This window comes from Theropithecus gelada, chromosome X (genome assembly GCF_003255815.1).
Source record: "Theropithecus gelada isolate Dixy chromosome X, Tgel_1.0, whole genome shotgun sequence".
NCBI classification, from domain to species: Eukaryota; Metazoa; Chordata; class Mammalia; order Primates; family Cercopithecidae; genus Theropithecus; species Theropithecus gelada.
The window spans coordinates 24,959,596-24,977,524 of record NC_037689.1 but is presented as its reverse complement, the minus strand read 5'-3'; the positions used below and the strand labels follow the sequence as shown (position 1 = coordinate 24,977,524).

The following is a 17,929-nucleotide window of genomic DNA, read 5'->3' as shown; positions in this document are numbered from 1 at the left end:
CCTTGCAACCTATCCCCATCCTCAGATTGCATTGTGTTTACCATATCCTGGATCTATTTCCTCAACTCCATTCTCACAGCCGCTGGCCTGGATCAGGCTCCTTTCCTTCTCTCTCTGGTAGGAAAGGGGAGCATTCTAAACAAGTGTCCCCATGGCTTTGTCAGCCCTGTTTTCCATCCACTCTCTACAAAGCAGTGAGAACATTTTTGCAGAATGTGCATCCAGCCAGGCCACACCTCTGCGTAACTGATTTTCATTGCTCTTAGGATAAGATGCACATTTGCACATTCCCTCCAAGAAGTCTCCACACAATGGTCGCTCCACCTGTCCCCACTATCCTCTAGCATGGTGGTCCCATTGTTCTACTTATTCATCTATTTCTAGCCACACTGTCTTCCCGTCTGTTCCTTGCAGCTTCTAAACTTATTTCCAACTCAACATCATTAGATTTGCTCAATTGCCTGCTTGGGAGTCTTTACTGCTAGACGTTCAAGAGGCTTGCTTTTTCTTAGCTTTTAGAGTTTCCTTCCAAGAGACCATCAAGCAATGGATGGAGGAAAGACAGAGGTATACCCACTTGTGAATGGTATTAACCAGAAAAGACACACACCTCCTCCACTCATATTCCATTCGTGAGAACCAGCCCTCACACCCCAGTGAATGCAAGGGAGCCTGAAAATGCATTTGGATGGCTATTTTGTAGCATTAGCACTACATTATGGATGTGGACCCATAAAACTTTGCTGGGCAAAGAACCATCTCTGCTACTGTCTGGAGATGCTCATGCATGTCTTTGTGTGTGCATGTCTATGCATTTATGTGTCTGTGTGCATGTGTGTACATCTGCATATGTGTAGATTTGCATGTATGTGAAAGAAACCCAAGATTTTAAAGTATTAAAGTTAGTCTTATATAGTGAGCCTTTCTGAAGATTGCAATCCCAGAATCTTTCAGAGAGTTTCTGTTAGACTGTTCCATAGCAGTGTTTCAGCCCACAGCTTATACACAGGTGGTGGAGCTTCTGCAGGTGCTCAGAAGTCACATCAAATGTGGTCAGAATTCACATCAGATGTGCTCAGAGGTTACATTAGAGCTGATTCTCATCAAAGTTTGGGTGCCAGGGGACATCTGCTTACAGGTTACAGAGGCATAGTCCTTAATCCTGCCAGACATTATCTTATGTGCAGAAAGAGGCAGGGGCTAGGAGCATTGAACTCATCTTTTCTAAAAGTGCAGTGATTCAGGCAAGTGACATGCGGACCTGTGCTCCATCCTGCTCATCATCTTCAGGGCATTCATTTACAGGCTGTGCTCATTCCCTGAACCCTGAAATTGAGCTGGCCAAGGGATTTTGTGAAATGCTGCTGATGTTTGCTGGTTTGTCTCACAGCATGTATGTGTGTGGGTATGAGTGTGAGTGTGTGTATGTGTGTTGGGGGCAGACGTGCAAAACAATCCTATTTGCATGTTGAGGTGTTTACTTTGAAAGTCACACAGAAAACCATGGTCAGGAGGGCAAAAGGAAAGATGGCAAAGCCAGTTAGGAGTTTTATAATTCTCCAAGTCATAGATGAAGCAGTATGACTGGACTGGCTTCTTCCCAATGTGAATAGGCAGAAGTAGGCAGAGGACTATTAAGAAAAACTCCTGGTCTTCCGGTTTCCCCAAGCAGAGAGAGTATGCCATCACTTACTGAGATAGAACAGGCACGAGACTCTACATTTAGGTCAGGGAGAGAATATAAGTTTGTTTCGTAGATGTCAGTTCGAGGAGCCTTCATGCTATCTAAAAAGACATATAAAGAGGCAATGGGGTGTGGAACTCAGAGAATGTGTTTGGACTAGAGAAGCACATAAGATAGTCATCACTGGCGGGTGGATGGTAATTGGAACCACACATGTGGGAGAGACCATTGATGCTGAAGCAGACTAGGAAAGAAAGGGGCTTAGGACCAAGTCAAGGAGGACCCAGTCAGCAAAGATTCAGGCAGAGGAGGAAGAGCAAGCAGTGACTGAGACTGAGTTGTGGCCAGAAAGGATGAAGAAAATTCCAGAGGATTTCATATCCAGGAGACTAAGAGGACAATGTGAACTCAAAAGCAAACCCTCTGCGAAGTATTTACTATAGAGAGAGTTATAAATATAGATATAGTTACCTAGATACATACATATTGATTATTCATACATTATATTTATATTGTATATATTATATATAATATATATACATTATATATTATAAATGTATACATATAGAGAGTTATAAATACAGATATAGTTACCTATATACATACATATTGATTACATATAAATTATATATTATGAATTTATAAATATATAGAGCTATAAATATAGATACAGTTCCTAGATACATACATATAGATTATACATTATAAATTTATACATATATAGTTATAAATATATAGTTCTTAGATAGACACATATTGATTATATATAAATTATATGTTATAAATTTATATAGTTATATATAGTTACCTAGATACATACATGTTGATTATATATACATTATATATTATAAATTTATAAATATATAGAGAGTTATAAATATAGACATAGCTACCTGGATACACATTGATTATATATATTTATATAAACATATAAATTATGTATTATATGTTTATAAATTATTTATAATATAAATAGGCTGATTATCTATTTATAAATATAGATACATCTATACATTTATATATTTTTATGTAACAATTAAAAAAAGTAAATATGATGTGATACATGCCAAAGATTCTTCCTTTTATCTGAAAATGCTTTCACAGGTTTATATATTTATATCCATATATATTTATATAATATTTATATATATTTAGACATATATAAACATTGATTATATGTCTATATATCTACATATTAATACATATTTATTGATATATCAATATATGTTTATATATTATGATAGATATATATCTATATATTATATAAAATATATCATTTATGTATATATTATATAAATATATATCTATTAAGATAGATACATATTTGTATATATTGAGATAGATATATTTCAAGATTTTTAAATATATATTGGTATATATATATATCAAGATGAAAAAACAACAAAAACTAGATATGATGTGATACATGCAAAGATTCATCTTTTTACCTAGAAATGTTTCCCCACTTTGCAGTTATTTATATAGATTCTCCTAAACTTTCACAGAAGGTACATTGTATAATGTATGTGAGTGAAGTTGCTTTCTTTAACTTAGAAACGCTTTTTAAATACCTGTTAGTAAGTATTTTAAGGTATTTTTAAGTAAAAATTATTATTAATGGTTAAGCAGTTATAAAGCACCCGTTAGTTACCACACAGTGTGCTAAAACTGTGGTTTAACATGAAGCCTCAAAGGCAACTCATGTATAGGATTCCTTGGTTATGGGATTACAGCTGGGTGATAAAGACACAAACATAGGCTTTATCCTCTGGCCATGTGTAAGGCGTGCCATTCTTTGGCTCCTTACGCTATTGAGTGTCTATTTGCTTATTTGTTTTAGGAATTCTGAAGTGTAAAAAGGACAAAGCTTACGAAGGTGGTCAGTTGTGTGCAATGTGCTTCAGTCCAAAGAAGTTGTACAAACATGAGATTCACAAGCTGAAGGACATGACTTGTCTGAAGCCTTCCATAGAGTCTCCTCTGAGACAGAACAGGAGCAGCAGTATTGAGGAGGAGCAAGAACAAGAAGAGGATGGTGACAGCCAGCTCATCCTGGAGAAATTCCAACTCTCCCAGTGGAGTGTCTCTTTGAACATGACTGACGAGCACGGGAACATGGTGAACTTGGTCTGTGACATCAAGAAACCAATGGATGTGTACAAAATTCACTTGAACCAAACGGATCCTCCAGATATTGACATAAATGCAACAGTTGCCTTGGACTTTGAGTGTCCAATGACCCGGGAAAACTATGAAAAGCTATGGAAATTGATAGCATACTATAGTGAAGTTCCCGTGAAGCTACACAGAGAGCTGATGCTCAGCAAAGACCCCAGAGTCAGCTACCAGTACAGGCAGAATGCTGATGAGGAAGCTCTTTACTACACAGGCGTGAGAGCCCAGATTCTTGCAGAACCAGAATGGGTCATGCAGCCATCCATAGATATCCAGCTGAACCGACGTCAGAGTACGGCCAAGAAGGTGCTACTTTCCTACTACACTCAGTATTCTCAAACAATATCCCCCAAAGATGCAAGGCAGGCTCGGGGCAGAAGCTGGGTAATGATTGAGCCTAGTGGAGCTGTGCAAAGAGATCAGACTGTCCTGGAAGGGGGTCCATGCCAGTTGAGCTGCAATGTGAAAGCTTCTGAGAGTCCGTCTATCTTCTGGGTGCTTCCAGATGGCTCCATCCTGAAAGCGCCCATGGATGACCCAGACAGCAAGTTCTCCATTCTCAGCAGTGGCTGGCTAAGGATCAAGTCCATGGAGCCATCTGACTCGGGCTTGTACCAGTGCATTGCTCAAGTGAGGGATGAAATGGACCGCGTGGTATATAGGGTACTTGTGCAGTCTCCCTCCACTCAGCCAGCCGAGAAAGACACAGTGACAATTGGCAAGAACCCAGGAGAGCCGGTGATGTTGCCTTGCAATGCTTTAGCAATACCCGAAGCCCACCTTAGCTGGATTCTTCCAAACAGAAGGATAATTAATGATTTGACTAACACATCACACGTATACATGCTGCCAAATGGAACTCTTTCCATCCCAAAGGTCCAAGTCAGCGATAGTGGTTACTACAGATGTGTGGCTGTCAACCAGCAAGGGGCAGACCATTTTACCGTGGGAATCACAGTGACCAAGAAAGGGTCTGGCTCGCCATCCAAAAGAGGCCGACGCCCAGGTGCAAAGGCTCTTTCCAGAGTGAGAGAAGACATCGTGGAGGATGAAGGGGGCTCAGGCATGGGAGATGAAGAGAACACTTCAAGGAGACTTGTGCATCCAAAGGACCAAGAGGTGTTCCTCAAAACAAAGGATGATGCCATCAACGGAGATAAGAAAGCCAAGAAAGGGAGAAGAAAGCTGAAACTCTGGAAGCATTCGGAAAAAGAACCAGAGACCAATGTTGCAGAAGGTCGCAGAGTGTTTGAATCCAGACGAAGGATAAACATGGCAAACAAACAGATTAATCCAGAGCGCTGGGCTGACATTTTAGCCAAAGTCCGTGGGAAAAATCTCCCTAAGGGCACAGAAGTACCCCCAGTGATTAAAACCACAAGTCTTCCATCCTTGAGTCTAGAAATCACACCACCTTTGCCTGCTGTTTCTCCCCCGTCAGCATCTCCTATGCAGACAGCGACCAGTGCTGAAGAATCCTCAGCAGATGTACCTCTACTTGGTGAAGAAAAGCACGTTTTGAGTACCATTTCCTCAGCCAGCATGGGACTAGAACACAACCACAATGGAGTTATTCTTGTTGAACCTGAAGTAACAAGCACACCTTTGGAAGAAGTTGTTTATGAGTTTTCCGAGAAGACTGAGGAGATAACTTCCACTGAAGGCGACCTGAAGTGGACTGCAGCCCCTACACTTATATCTGAGCCTTATGAACCATCTCCTACTCTGCACACCTTAGACACAGTCTATGAAGAGCCCACCCATGAAGAGACGGCAACAGAGGGTTGGTCTGCAGCAGATGTTGGATCCTCACCAGAGCCCACATCCAGTGAGTATGAGCCTCCATTAGAAGCTGTCTCCTTGGCTGAGTCTGAGCCTGCGCAATACTTTGACCCAGATTTGGAGACTAATTCACAAACACATGAGGATAACATGAAAGAATACACCTTTGCACACATTACTCCAATCCCCACCACCTGGGTTAATGACTCTAGTACATCAAAGTCATTTGAGGATTCTACTATAGGCGAACGAGGTGTCCCAGGCAAATCACATTTACAAGGACCGACAGAGAACATCCAGCTTGTGAAAAGTAGTTTAAGCACTCAAGACACCTTACTGATTAAAACAGGTATGAAAGAGAAGTCTCAGACACTACAGGGAGGAGATATGCTAGCAGGAGACCCCACACACTCCAGAAGTTCTGAGAGTGAAGGCCAAGAGAGCAAATCCATCACTTTGCCTGACTGCACACTGGGTATAATGAGCAGTGTGTCTCCAGTTAAGAAGCCTGCAGAAACCACAGTTGGCACCCTGCTAGACAAAGACACCACAACAGCAACAACAACTCCAAGGCAAAAAGTTGCTTCGTCATCCACCATGACCACTCACCCTCCTCGAAGGAGACCCAATGGGAGAAAGAGATTACGCCCCCACAAATTCCGCCACCGACACAAGCAAACCCCACCCACAACTTTTGCCCCATCAGAGACTTTTTCTACTCAACCAACTCAAGCACTTGAAATTAAGATTTCAAATCAAGTGGAGAGTTCTCCGGTTCCTACAGCTTGGGTGGATAACACAGTTAATACCCCCAAACAGTTGGAAATGGAGAAGAATGCAGAACCCATATCCAAGGGAACGCCACGGAGAAAACACGGGAAGAGGCCAAACAAACATCGATATACCCCTTCTACAGTGAGCTCAAGAGCTTCCGGATCTAAGCCCAGCCCTTCTCCAGAAAATAAACATAGAAACATTGTTACTCCCAGTTCAGAAACTATACTTTTGCCTACAACTGTTTCTCTGAAAACTGAGGGCCCTTATGATTCCTTAGATTACATGACAACCACCAGAAAAATATATTCATCTTACCATAAAATCCAAGAGACACTTCCAGTCACATATAAACCCACAACAGATGGAAAAGAAATTAAGGATGATGATGCCACAAATGTCGACAAACATAAAAGTGACACTTTAGTCACTGGTGACTCAATTACTAATGTCCTACCAACTTCTCGCTCCTTGGTCTCCACTACGGGAGAATTTAAGGAAGAATCCTCTCCTGTAGGCTTTCCAGGAACTCCAACCTGGAATCCCTCAAGGACAGCCCAGCCTGGGAGGCTACAGACAGACATACCTGTTACTACTTCTGGGGAAAACCTTACAGACCCTCCCCTTCTTAAAGAGCTCGAGGATGTGGATTTTACTTCTGAGTTTTCATCCTCTGTGACAGTCTCCACACCATTTCAACAGGAAGAAGTTGGTTCTTCCACAACTCTCTCAAGCATAAAAGTGCAGGTGTCTTCAAGTCAGGCAGAAACCACCACTCTTGATCAAGATCATCATGAAACCACTGTAGCTATTCTACTCTCTGAAACTAGACCACAGAATCACACCCCTACTGCCGCTCAGATGAAGGAGCTAGCATCCTCGTCCCCACCCACAATTCTCATGTCTTTGGGAGAAACCACCACCACTAAGCCAGCACTTCTCAGTCCAAGAACATCTCAAACATCTAGAGATTCCAAGGAAAATGTTTTCTTGAATTATGTGAGGAATCCAGAAACCAAAGCAGCCCCAGTGAACAATGAAGGGACACAGCATATGTCAGGGCCAAATGAATTATCAACACCCTCTTCCGACCAGGATGCATTTAACTTGTCTATAAAGCTGGAATTGGAGAAGCAAGTATTTGATAATAGGAGTCTACCACATGGCCCAGATGGCCACCACCAGGATGGAAGAGTTCATGCTTCTCATCAACTAACCAGAGTCCCTGCCAAACCCAAACTGTTCCTACCAACAGGAGCAGTGAGGCTGCCTGAAATGTCCACACAAAGTGCTTCCAGATACTTTGTAACTTTCCAGCCACGTCATCACTGGACCAACAAACCAGAAATAACTACATATCCTTCTAGGTCTTTACCAGAGAACAAGCAGTTTACAACTCCAAGATTATCAAGTACAACAACTCCTCTCCCATTGCACATGTCCAAACCCGGCATTCCTAGTAAGTTTGCTGACCGAAGAACTGACCAATTCAATGGCTACTCCAAAGTGTTTGGAAATAACAACATCCCTGAGGCAAGAAACCCAGTTGGAAAGCCTCCCAGTCCAAGAATTCCTCATTATTCCAATGGAAGATTCCCTTTCTTTACCAACAGGACTCTTTCTTTTCCACAGCTGGGAGTCACCCTGAGACCCCAGATACCCACTTCTCCTGCCCCAGTAATGAGAGAGAGAAAAGTTAATCCAGGTTCCTACAACAGGATACATTCCCATAGCACCTTCCATCTGGACTTTGGCCCTCCAGCACCTCCGTTGTTGCACACTCCGCGGACCACAGGGTCACCCTCAACTAACTTACAGAATACCCCTCTGGTCTCCTCCACCCAGAGTTCTGTCTCCTTTATAACATCTTCTGTCCAGTCCTCAGGAAGCTTCCACCAGAGCAGCTCAAAGTTCTTTGCAGGAGGACCGCCTGCATCCAAATTCTGGTCTCTTGGGGAAAAGCCCCAGATCCTCACCAAGTCCCCACAGACTGTGTCCATCACTGCCGAGACAGATGCTGTGTTCCCCTGTGAGGCAACAGGAAAACCAAAGCCTTTCATTACTTGGACAAAGGTTTCCACAGGTAAGATGTTTAAGCATCTACTTTTTTTTTTTTTTTTGGTCAATTTTTATTTTATTGGCTAGCAATATAATACATTAAAACAGCATGTGTTGAACAACATAAGCACATTAGGAGAAATTTTTATAACACATTTGGGGAATTGTTTTTACTTGAATAAGCGTTTATTGTTATTTTTATAATTTCAGCTTTTGTTTTAGATGCAGGGGGAGCATGTGCAAGTTTGTCGCATGGGTAGATTGCATGATGCTGAGGTTTGGGGCACAGATGATCCCATTACCCAGGTAGCTAGCACAGCACCCGATAGGTAGATTTTTCAGCCCTTGCCACCCCTCCCTCTCTCCTCTAGTAGTCCCAAGGGTCTATTTGTCCTATCTTAATGTCCATATGTACCCAATCTACACTTTAACCAGAGTTTGTGTAGGAGAGAGTTACTGGAGTCTTACTTTAGGATTAACTCACCTTTCTTATGGACTCAAGGGCCTCTCTGGGCAGGGGTGGCTGGCCACTGCAAGCCTGGCATGCCCATGCAGCCAGCTAGCCCGAGGAGTTCAGGAGAACAGCATTAGCATAAATAAATAAAGGAGAGGCTGTGTCTCTAGTAATTGAGCTTGTGCCATCTTAGCTCACTTTGGAAGTGGCTGGGACTCATGCCTGCTTCTAGAATTCTCTATTAAACCCACGTTTGCCCTCCTTTGCCTGAAGATGGCCCTGTTTCTGGGACTAGTGTAAAAATGAAAAAGAGAAACAAAACATTCTTTTTCTCTATCCTTTTTTTTATAGCATACTTATTTCATATGTGTGTGATGACAACACAAAATCTACTCTCAACAATTTTCAAGTATAAGCTAAATTGTTATTAACTATAGTTGCCATGAGTATAATACCACTTAAGCATATTCCTCCTAACTGAACTTCATACTCTTTAATTAATATCTTCCCTTTACTCCCATCCCCAGCCCCTGGTAACCACCATACCACTATCTGCTTCAGCTTCAGTGAGTTCAACTTTCTTACATTGCACATATAAATGAGATCATGCAGTATTTGTCTTTCTGTGCCTGGTTTATTTCACTTAACCTAATGTCCTCCAGGTTCATTTATGTTGTGGCAAATGACAGAATTTCCTTTTTTTTTTTTTTGAGACGGAGTCTCGCTCTGTCGCCCAGGCTGGAGTGCAGTGGCGCTTCTTTTTTTAAAAAAAAAAAAGAAAGAAAGAAAAACAAAAGACAGAATGGTATTTCATTGTGCATATATGCCACATTCTCTTTATCAATTCATTCATTGATGGACACTTAGCTGAATTCCATATCTTGGCTGTTGTGAATAGCACTGTAGTAAATACGGGAGTGCAGATGTCTTGTCAACACACTGACGTTATTTCCTTTGTCTAAATACCCAGTAGAGGGATTGCTAGACTATAGGCAGCTCTATTGTTAGTTTTATGAGGAACTTCCATACTGTTTTCCATAGTGGTTGTACCAAATTACATTCCCACCAACAGTGTACGAGGGCGCCCTTTTCTCCACATCTTCACCAGTGTCTGTTGTTTTTGGTCTTTTTGATAATAGACGTTCCAGCAGGCATGAGATGATATCTCAGTTTTTCCTTTCTTTAACGGTTAGGACCAAAACAGGCTGGGTGTGGTGGCTCACACTTGTAATCCCAGCATTCTGGGTAGCCAAGACAAGAGAATCACTTGAGGTCAGGAGTTTAAGACCAACCTGGGCAACACAGCAAGACCATGTCTCTACAAAAAAAAAAAAAATTAAATTATCCAGGAGTGGTGGCCTGCACCTATAGTCCCAGCTACTTAGAAGGCCGAGTCCAGGAGGTTGAGCCTACAGTGAGCTATGATTGTACCACTGCACCCTCACCTGGGAGACAGAGCAAGACCCTATCTCTAACAAATAAAATAAACATAAAAAAACCTTTAAAAAACACTAAAACATTCTACCTTCTACATTTGCTTTTGCTGTCTGAGTGATAAAGTGGAGAATTAGATTAACTAATACTGCTCGTTTGAGCATTATCAAAAGGGCACAGTTTATGCCAAAGCTGACTGTGTTACTTTTCTCCAGGAGCTCTTATGACTCCGAATACCAGGATACAACGGTTTGAGGTTCTCAAGAACGGTACCTTAGTGATACGGCAGGTTCAAGTGCAAGATCGAGGCCAGTATATGTGCACCGCCAGCAACCTGCACGGCCTGGACCGGATGGTGGTCTTGCTCTCGGTCACCGTGCAGCAACCTCAAATCCTAGCCTCCCACTACCAGGACGTCACCGTCTACCTGGGAGACACCATTGCAATGGAGTGTCTGGCCAAAGGGACCCCAGCCCCCCAAATTTCCTGGATCTTCCCAGACAGGAGGGTGTGGCAAACTGTATCCCCCGTGGAGGGCCGCATCACCCTGCACGAAAACCGAACCCTTTCCATCAAGGAGGCGTCCTTCTCAGACAGAGGTGTCTATAAGTGCGTGGCCAGCAATGCAGCCGGGGCCGACAGCCTGGCCATCCGCCTGCATGTGGCGGCACTGCCCCCGGTTATCCACCAGGAGAAGCTGGAGAACATCTCGCTGCCCCCTGGGCTCAGCATTCACATTCACTGCACTGCCAAGGCTGCGCCCCTGCCCAGCGTGCGCTGGGTGCTCGGGGACGGTACCCAGATCCGCCCCTCGCAGTTCCTCCACGGGAACTTGTTCGTTTTCCCCAATGGGACGCTCTACATCCGCAACCTCGCGCCCAAGGACAGCGGGCGCTATGAGTGCGTGGCCGCCAACCTGGTGGGCTCCGCACGCAGGACGGTGCAGCTGAACGTGCAGCGTGCAGCAGCCAACGCGCGCATCACGGGCACCTCTCCGCGGAGGACGGACGTCAGGTACGGAGGGACCCTCAAGCTGGACTGCAGCGCCTCGGGGGACCCCTGGCCGCGCATCCTTTGGAGGCTGCCCTCCAAGAGGATGATCGACACGCTCTTCAGGTAGGCGGCTCTGCGTGGCTTCCTGTAAATCGCTGGGCTGGTGGCCCCAACGAATATGAGTCCATTTTCAGGATGAATATGCACACTGCTCCCTGCATCCGATAAAATTAAATGAAATTAATTAGCAGGGCACGGTGGCTCACGCCTGTAATCCCAGCACTTTGGGAGGCCGAGATGGGCAGATCACTTGAGGTCAGGAGTTTGAGGCCAGCCCGGCCAACATGGTGAAACACTGTCTCTAATAAACATCCAAAAATTTGCCGGGCGTGGTGGCAAGTGTCTGTAGTCCCAGCTACTCGGGAGGCTGAGGCAGGAGAATTGCTTGAACCCGGGAGGTGGAGGTTGCAGTAAATCAAGATCACACCACTTCACTCCACCCTGTACGACAGAGTGACAGTCCATCTCAACTAATAATAATAATAAATTCATTAGAGACAGGGTGTCACTCTGTTGCCCAGGCTGGAGTGCAGTGGTGTGATTATAGCTCACTGCAGCCTCAACCTTCTGTGTTAAAGCGATCGTCCAGCCTCAGCCTCCTGAGTAGCTGAAACTACTGGTGCGCACCACGAGGCACGGCTTGTTATTATTATCATTATTTACTTTTTGTAGAGATGGGATCTGCTATGTTCCCAAGGGTGATCTCGAACACTTCACCTCAAGCAATCCTCCCACCCTGACCTCCCAAAGTGCTGGGATGACAGGCCTGAGCCCCTGTTCCTGGCCCAGTGTGTGATTTTTATGCAATGAAATGTTGTCCCTCTAAACTCGGATCCAGAAGAAATACCTAACTTCTTAACAAATACTTAGCTTCCTCCTCTCTTGCCCAATGGTTTTTACAGCCTGGAGAAGGTTGTGGAAAGTGATTGACTGCAAATAAGAACTCCCTGTTGAATCTGATGTTAGGTTGGCCTGACCATGGGTTCAAGGGCATGAAACGTAGTCGAAGATGTCAATCCTATTCCTGCAAGTGTGTGTGGATCAAACCATTGGGCATTTTGCAATAGTAGCCATCTGGGCTGATGCATCACAGAACCAACTATTTTTGTGTTATTCCAGTGACCTAATGCCACAGTAGAGCATTTGGGAAACTGACATCTACTCCTTTTTCTTTTTTTCTGTAGTTTTGATAGTAGAATCAAGGTGTTTGCCAACGGGACCCTGGTGGTAAAATCAGTGACGGACAAAGACGCTGGAGATTACCTGTGCGTAGCTCGAAATAAGGTTGGTGACGACTACGTGGTGCTCAAGGTGAATGTGGTGATGAAACCGGCCAAGATTGAGCACAAGGAGGAGAACGACCACAAAGTCTTCTATGGGGGTGACCTGAAAGTGGACTGTGTGGCCACCGGGCTTCCCAATCCTGAGATCTCCTGGAGCCTCCCGGATGGGAGTCTGGTGAACTCCTTCATGCAGTCAGATGACAGCGGTGGACGCACCAAGCGCTATGTCGTCTTCAACAATGGGACGCTCTACTTTAATGAAGTGGGGATGAGGGAGGAAGGAGACTACACCTGCTTTGCCGAAAATCAGGTCGGGAAGGACGAGATGAGAGTCAGAGTCAAGGTGGTGACAGCGCCTGCCACCATCCGGAACAAGACTTACTTGGCGGTTCAGGTGCCCTATGGAGACGTGGCCACTGTAGCCTGTGAGGCCAAAGGAGAACCCATGCCCAAGGTGACTTGGTTGTCCCCAACCAACCGGGTGATCCCCACCTCCTCTGAGAAGTATCAGATATACCAAGATGGCACTCTCCTTATTCAGAAAGCCCAGCGCTCTGACAGTGGCAACTACACCTGCCTGGTCAGGAACAGCGCCGGAGAGGATAGGAAGACGGTGTGGATTCACGTCAATGTCCAGCCACCCAAAATCAACGGTAGCCCCAACCCCATCACCACTGTGCGGGAGATAGCAGCCGGGGGCAGTCGGAAACTGATTGACTGCAGAGCTGAAGGCATCCCCACCCCGAGGGTGTTATGGGCTTTTCCCGAGGGTGTGGTTCTGCCAGCTCCATACTATGGAAATCGGGTCACTGTCCATGGCAACGGTTCCCTAGACATCAGGAGTCTGAGGAAGAGCGACTCCGTTCAGCTAGTATGCATGGCGCGCAACGAGGGAGGGGAGGCCAGGTTGATCGTGCAGCTCACTGTCCTGGAGCCCATGGAGAAACCCATCTTCCACGACCCGATCAGCGAGAAGATCACGGCCATGGCGGGCCACACCATCAGCCTCAACTGCTCTGCCGCGGGGAGCCCGACACCCAGCCTGGTGTGGGTCCTTCCCAATGGCACCGATCTGCAGAGCGGACAGCAGCTGCAGCGCTTCTACCACAAGGCTGACGGCATGCTCCACATCAGCGGTCTCTCCTCGGTGGATGCCGGGGCCTACCGCTGCGTGGCCCGCAACGCCGCTGGCCACACGGAGAGGCTGGTCTCCCTGAAGGTGGGGCTCACACCAGAAGCAAACAAGCAGTATCATAACCTGGTCAGCATCATCAACGGTGAGACCCTGAAGCTCCCCTGCACCCCTCCCGGGGCTGCGCAGGGACATTTCTCCTGGACGCTCCCCAACGGCATGCGTCTGGAGGGCCCCCAAGCCCTGGGACGCATTTCCCTTCTGGACAATGGCACCCTCGCGGTTCGCGAGGCCTCGGTGTTTGACAGGGGTACCTATGTATGCAGGATGGAGACGGAGTACGGCCCTTCGGTCACCAGCATCCCCGTGATTGTGATCGCCTATCCTCCCCGGATCACCAGCGAGCCCACCCCCGTCATCTACACCCGGCCCGGGAACACCGTGAAACTGAACTGCATGGCTATGGGGATTCCCAAAGCTGACATCACGTGGGAGCTGCCGGATAAGTCGCATCTGAAGGCAGGGGTTCAGGCTCGTCTGTATGGAAACAGATTTCTTCACCCGCAGGGATCACTGACCATCCAGCATGCCACACAGAGAGACGCCGGCTTCTACAAGTGCATGGCAAAAAACATTCTCGGCAGTGACTCCAAAACAACTTACATCCATGTCTTCTGAAATGTGGATTCCAGAATGATTGCTTAGGAACTGACAACAAAGCGCGGTTTGTACGGGAAGTCAGGCTGGGGAATCGGAGCTCTTAAATAATGTGTCATAGTGCATGGTGGCCCCCTGTGGGTTTCAAGTTGAGGTTGAACTTGATCTACGATTGTTGGGAAAAGGAAGCAATACAGACACCAGAAAGAGGGCTCAGCCTCGCTGGGAACTTTCTTTTGTGTTTACATCATTCCAGAGGCTTCATTCGCGGTATCTGTGCTCTGACTGCAATTTTTCTTTTTTTGCAAATGCCACTCAACTGCCTTCATAAGCGTCCATAGGATATCTGCAGAACATTCACCAAAAATAAACCATAGACACGAACAATCCCCCACTACCCCATTAAAGACGCATCACCTAGTTAACCTGCTGCAGTTTTTACATGATAGACTTTGTTCCAGATTGACAAGTCATCTTTCAGCTATTTCCTCTGTCACTTCAAAACTCCAGCTTGCCCAATAAGGATTTAGAACCAGAGTGATTGATATATATATATATTTTTAATTCAGAGTTACATACATACAGCTACCATTTTATATGAAAAAATCCATTTCTTCCTGGAACTCACCTTTTATATAATGTTTTATATATTTTTTTCCTCTCAAATCAGACGATGAGACTAGAAGGAGAAATACTTTCTGTCTCATTAAAATTAATAAATTATTGGTCTTTACAAGACTTGGATACATTACAGCAGACATGGAAATACAATTTTAAAAAATTCCTCTCCAACCTCCTTCAAATTCAGTAACCACTGCTATATTACCTTCTCCAGGAACCCTGCAGTGGGGAAGGCTGCGATATTAGATTTCTTTGTATGCAAAGTTTTTGTTGAAAGCTGTGCTCAGAGGAGGTGAGAGGAAAGGAAAGAGAAAACTGCATCATAGCTTTACAGAATTGAATCTAGAGTCTTCTCCTAAAAGTTCAGAAATTTCTCTGCAGTATCTGAGCTGTCCATCCAGTCTAAGGTGGCTGCTTCTTCCCCAGCCATGAGTCAGTCTGTGCCCATGAATAATACAAGACTTGTTATTTCCATGACTGCTGTACTGTATTTTTAAGGTCAATATACTGTACATTTGATAATAAAATAATATTCTCCCAAAAACCAGGCAGTGATGACAATGCTATTTTCAAACAAAAGAGAGTCACATGAATTTGGGTTTCCATCAGCGTGGTTGAAAAAACTGCTTTCATTCACCTTCTCTCAATGATTATCTTCTCTACACATTTTTAACAGGCAAGGAAACTGAGTCAAAGGTAATGCTTCTGATGACAGATTTGGCAGGCAGGAAGGCAGAGTATGAGTGTCACTTGCATGTAGCGACAATTTCGGTATGCAGCAAGACAGTGTGGGGACTGAGAAGCAGTGTTCTAGGAAATCCTTCAGGATTTTTCTTTTTTAATTTTTTGTCAAAGAGACATCTGGAAATACATGTACTGTGTTCCACAAATATGCAAAACTGTCCTTCTTTTGCTTCCCCTGAGAGGAAGGAAAAAGGCAGACAAGATAAACATTTGGGAAAAATATGACTGTCAGCATTTCAAGAAATGCACTGTCGCCAATTGTTAAAGAATGTCGGTCATGGAAACTAAAGAATGCATTTTTTTTTAAACTCTGTGGGAGGCAAAGAGCCTGTCTCTCATTCATCAATCCACTTATCTGCTTAAATATATCTGCACAGCCCTTACTGTGTGTTGGATATCAAGAGAGGCCTGAGGAGGCAGAGAGGTGGAGGAGGAGGTGGTGCTTGCAGTGTTTATCCTCAATAGACAGGCTCTTCAGATGATGCAAGGTCTCTCAAAATGCACATGAATGACATTTGGGGCTGGATGATTCTCTGGGCTGGGGTGTCCTTTGTAGGGTATTGAGCAGCATCCCTGGGCTCTACCCACCAGATACTAGTACCCCTCCACCCCCCAAAATTGTGATGACCAAAAATGTCTCTGGACATTGCCAAATGCCCCTTTAGGGAGTGCAAACTTGCTCCTAGCTGAGAGCCACTGACATAAAGAACAGATTAGATTGGTAGATAGATAACTGACAGAAGATTGATATAGATAGATAAGTGATAGATAGGTGGTAGATAGATGACAGATAGATAATATATATGGATAGGAGACATAAATAATGATTGATACAGATAGATGATTTATAGATATAAATAGATAATAAATATAGAAAGGAGTAAGATAGGTCGATAGATAATAGATGGTTGGATGGATGATTGATTGATAGATAAATGGTGGATGGTTGGATGGATGACAGATACACAGATGGATAAATGATGGATGGTTGGGTGAATGTTAGATAGATAGGTATATAGATAAATAGATGATGGATGTTGGGATGAATTATAGATAGATGATAGGTAATAAATCATTGAATGGATGATCAATAGATGGATAGATACATACATAGACTGATGAGAGATGGTTGGGTGGATTAGATAGGTAGTTGGGTAGATGATAGATGGGTAGATAGAAAAATAGACGATGGATGGTTGGATGGGTGATGGATGGATGGAAAATAGATAGATAGATAGATAGATAGATAGATAGATAGATAGATAGATAATAGATTGAGTTTCTCATGCTAAGGATTTCTCAGCCTCAGCACTATGGACATCTGGGGCTGGAAGATTCTCTGTGGTGGGACCGTCCTGTGCACTGTAGGGTGTTGAGCAGCGTCCCTGGGCTCCACCCACCAGATGCCAGGAGCATCCACCACCCCAGTGTGACAACCAAAACTGTCTCTGGACATGGTCACATTCTCCCCATGAGGCTGTACCATCCCTGGTTAGAAAACACTGTGCTAGATAAATACACGCAGCAGAGGGTTTTAGAAACACATTCATTTGGACTCCCTGCTTCAGTGAATGATGCGGAAACTGAGATCTGGGGAGGTAAATTCTCCTAGGGGTAGAGAATGTTTCTGCAGGACATACCTTGGTGAAATTTTACCTGGAAAAAAATGGTAAAAACATCCTATCAACCCAAATTTCTGCATTCACATGAGGTGATGGGCTGAAGAGGCATTTGGAAACATTCAAAGTGGTTCAGAGAGCATTCAGATTCTAGGGGATGAAAAAACAGGTGGGATTGTAGTCCCATTAAGAAAGAGCTATATTTTGATGGCTGAGATAGCATTTTCATGGAGCCAAGAATAGAAGAATGGCTGGGCAGAATGATATGGACAAATCGGGGGACGTGTTCTCCTGGCAGCAAAAACATCATGAAAAAAGTTCGAGCCTCAAGCAAGGAGACCTTGGGCCTAGTGATAGATAAAATGTAATAGTGGTGCAGGCCCATAGTCACAGCTACTCAGGAGGCTGAGGTAGGAGGATCACTTGAGCCCAAAAGTTTGAGGCTGCAGTGAGCTATGA

At 44.6% G+C, this 17,929-nt stretch overlaps 1 protein-coding gene across 1 annotated transcript in view; it reads left to right on the top strand.

Annotated features, from left to right (window-relative positions):
- Positions 1 to 15,651, top strand: part of MXRA5 (matrix remodeling associated 5) — a 34,632-nt gene extending 18,981 nt beyond the window's left edge. Inside the window, exons 5-7 of the mRNA XM_025372780.1 lie at positions 3,525 to 8,498; positions 10,577 to 11,477; positions 12,599 to 15,651. Of these exons, the coding sequence (XP_025228565.1) occupies positions 3,525 to 8,498; positions 10,577 to 11,477; positions 12,599 to 14,507 (7,784 nt within the window). The 3' untranslated portion in view covers positions 14,508 to 15,651. The remainder of the gene's footprint in view (positions 1 to 3,524; positions 8,499 to 10,576; positions 11,478 to 12,598) is intronic.
- The last annotated feature ends 2,278 nt before the right edge of the window (positions 15,652 to 17,929 follow it).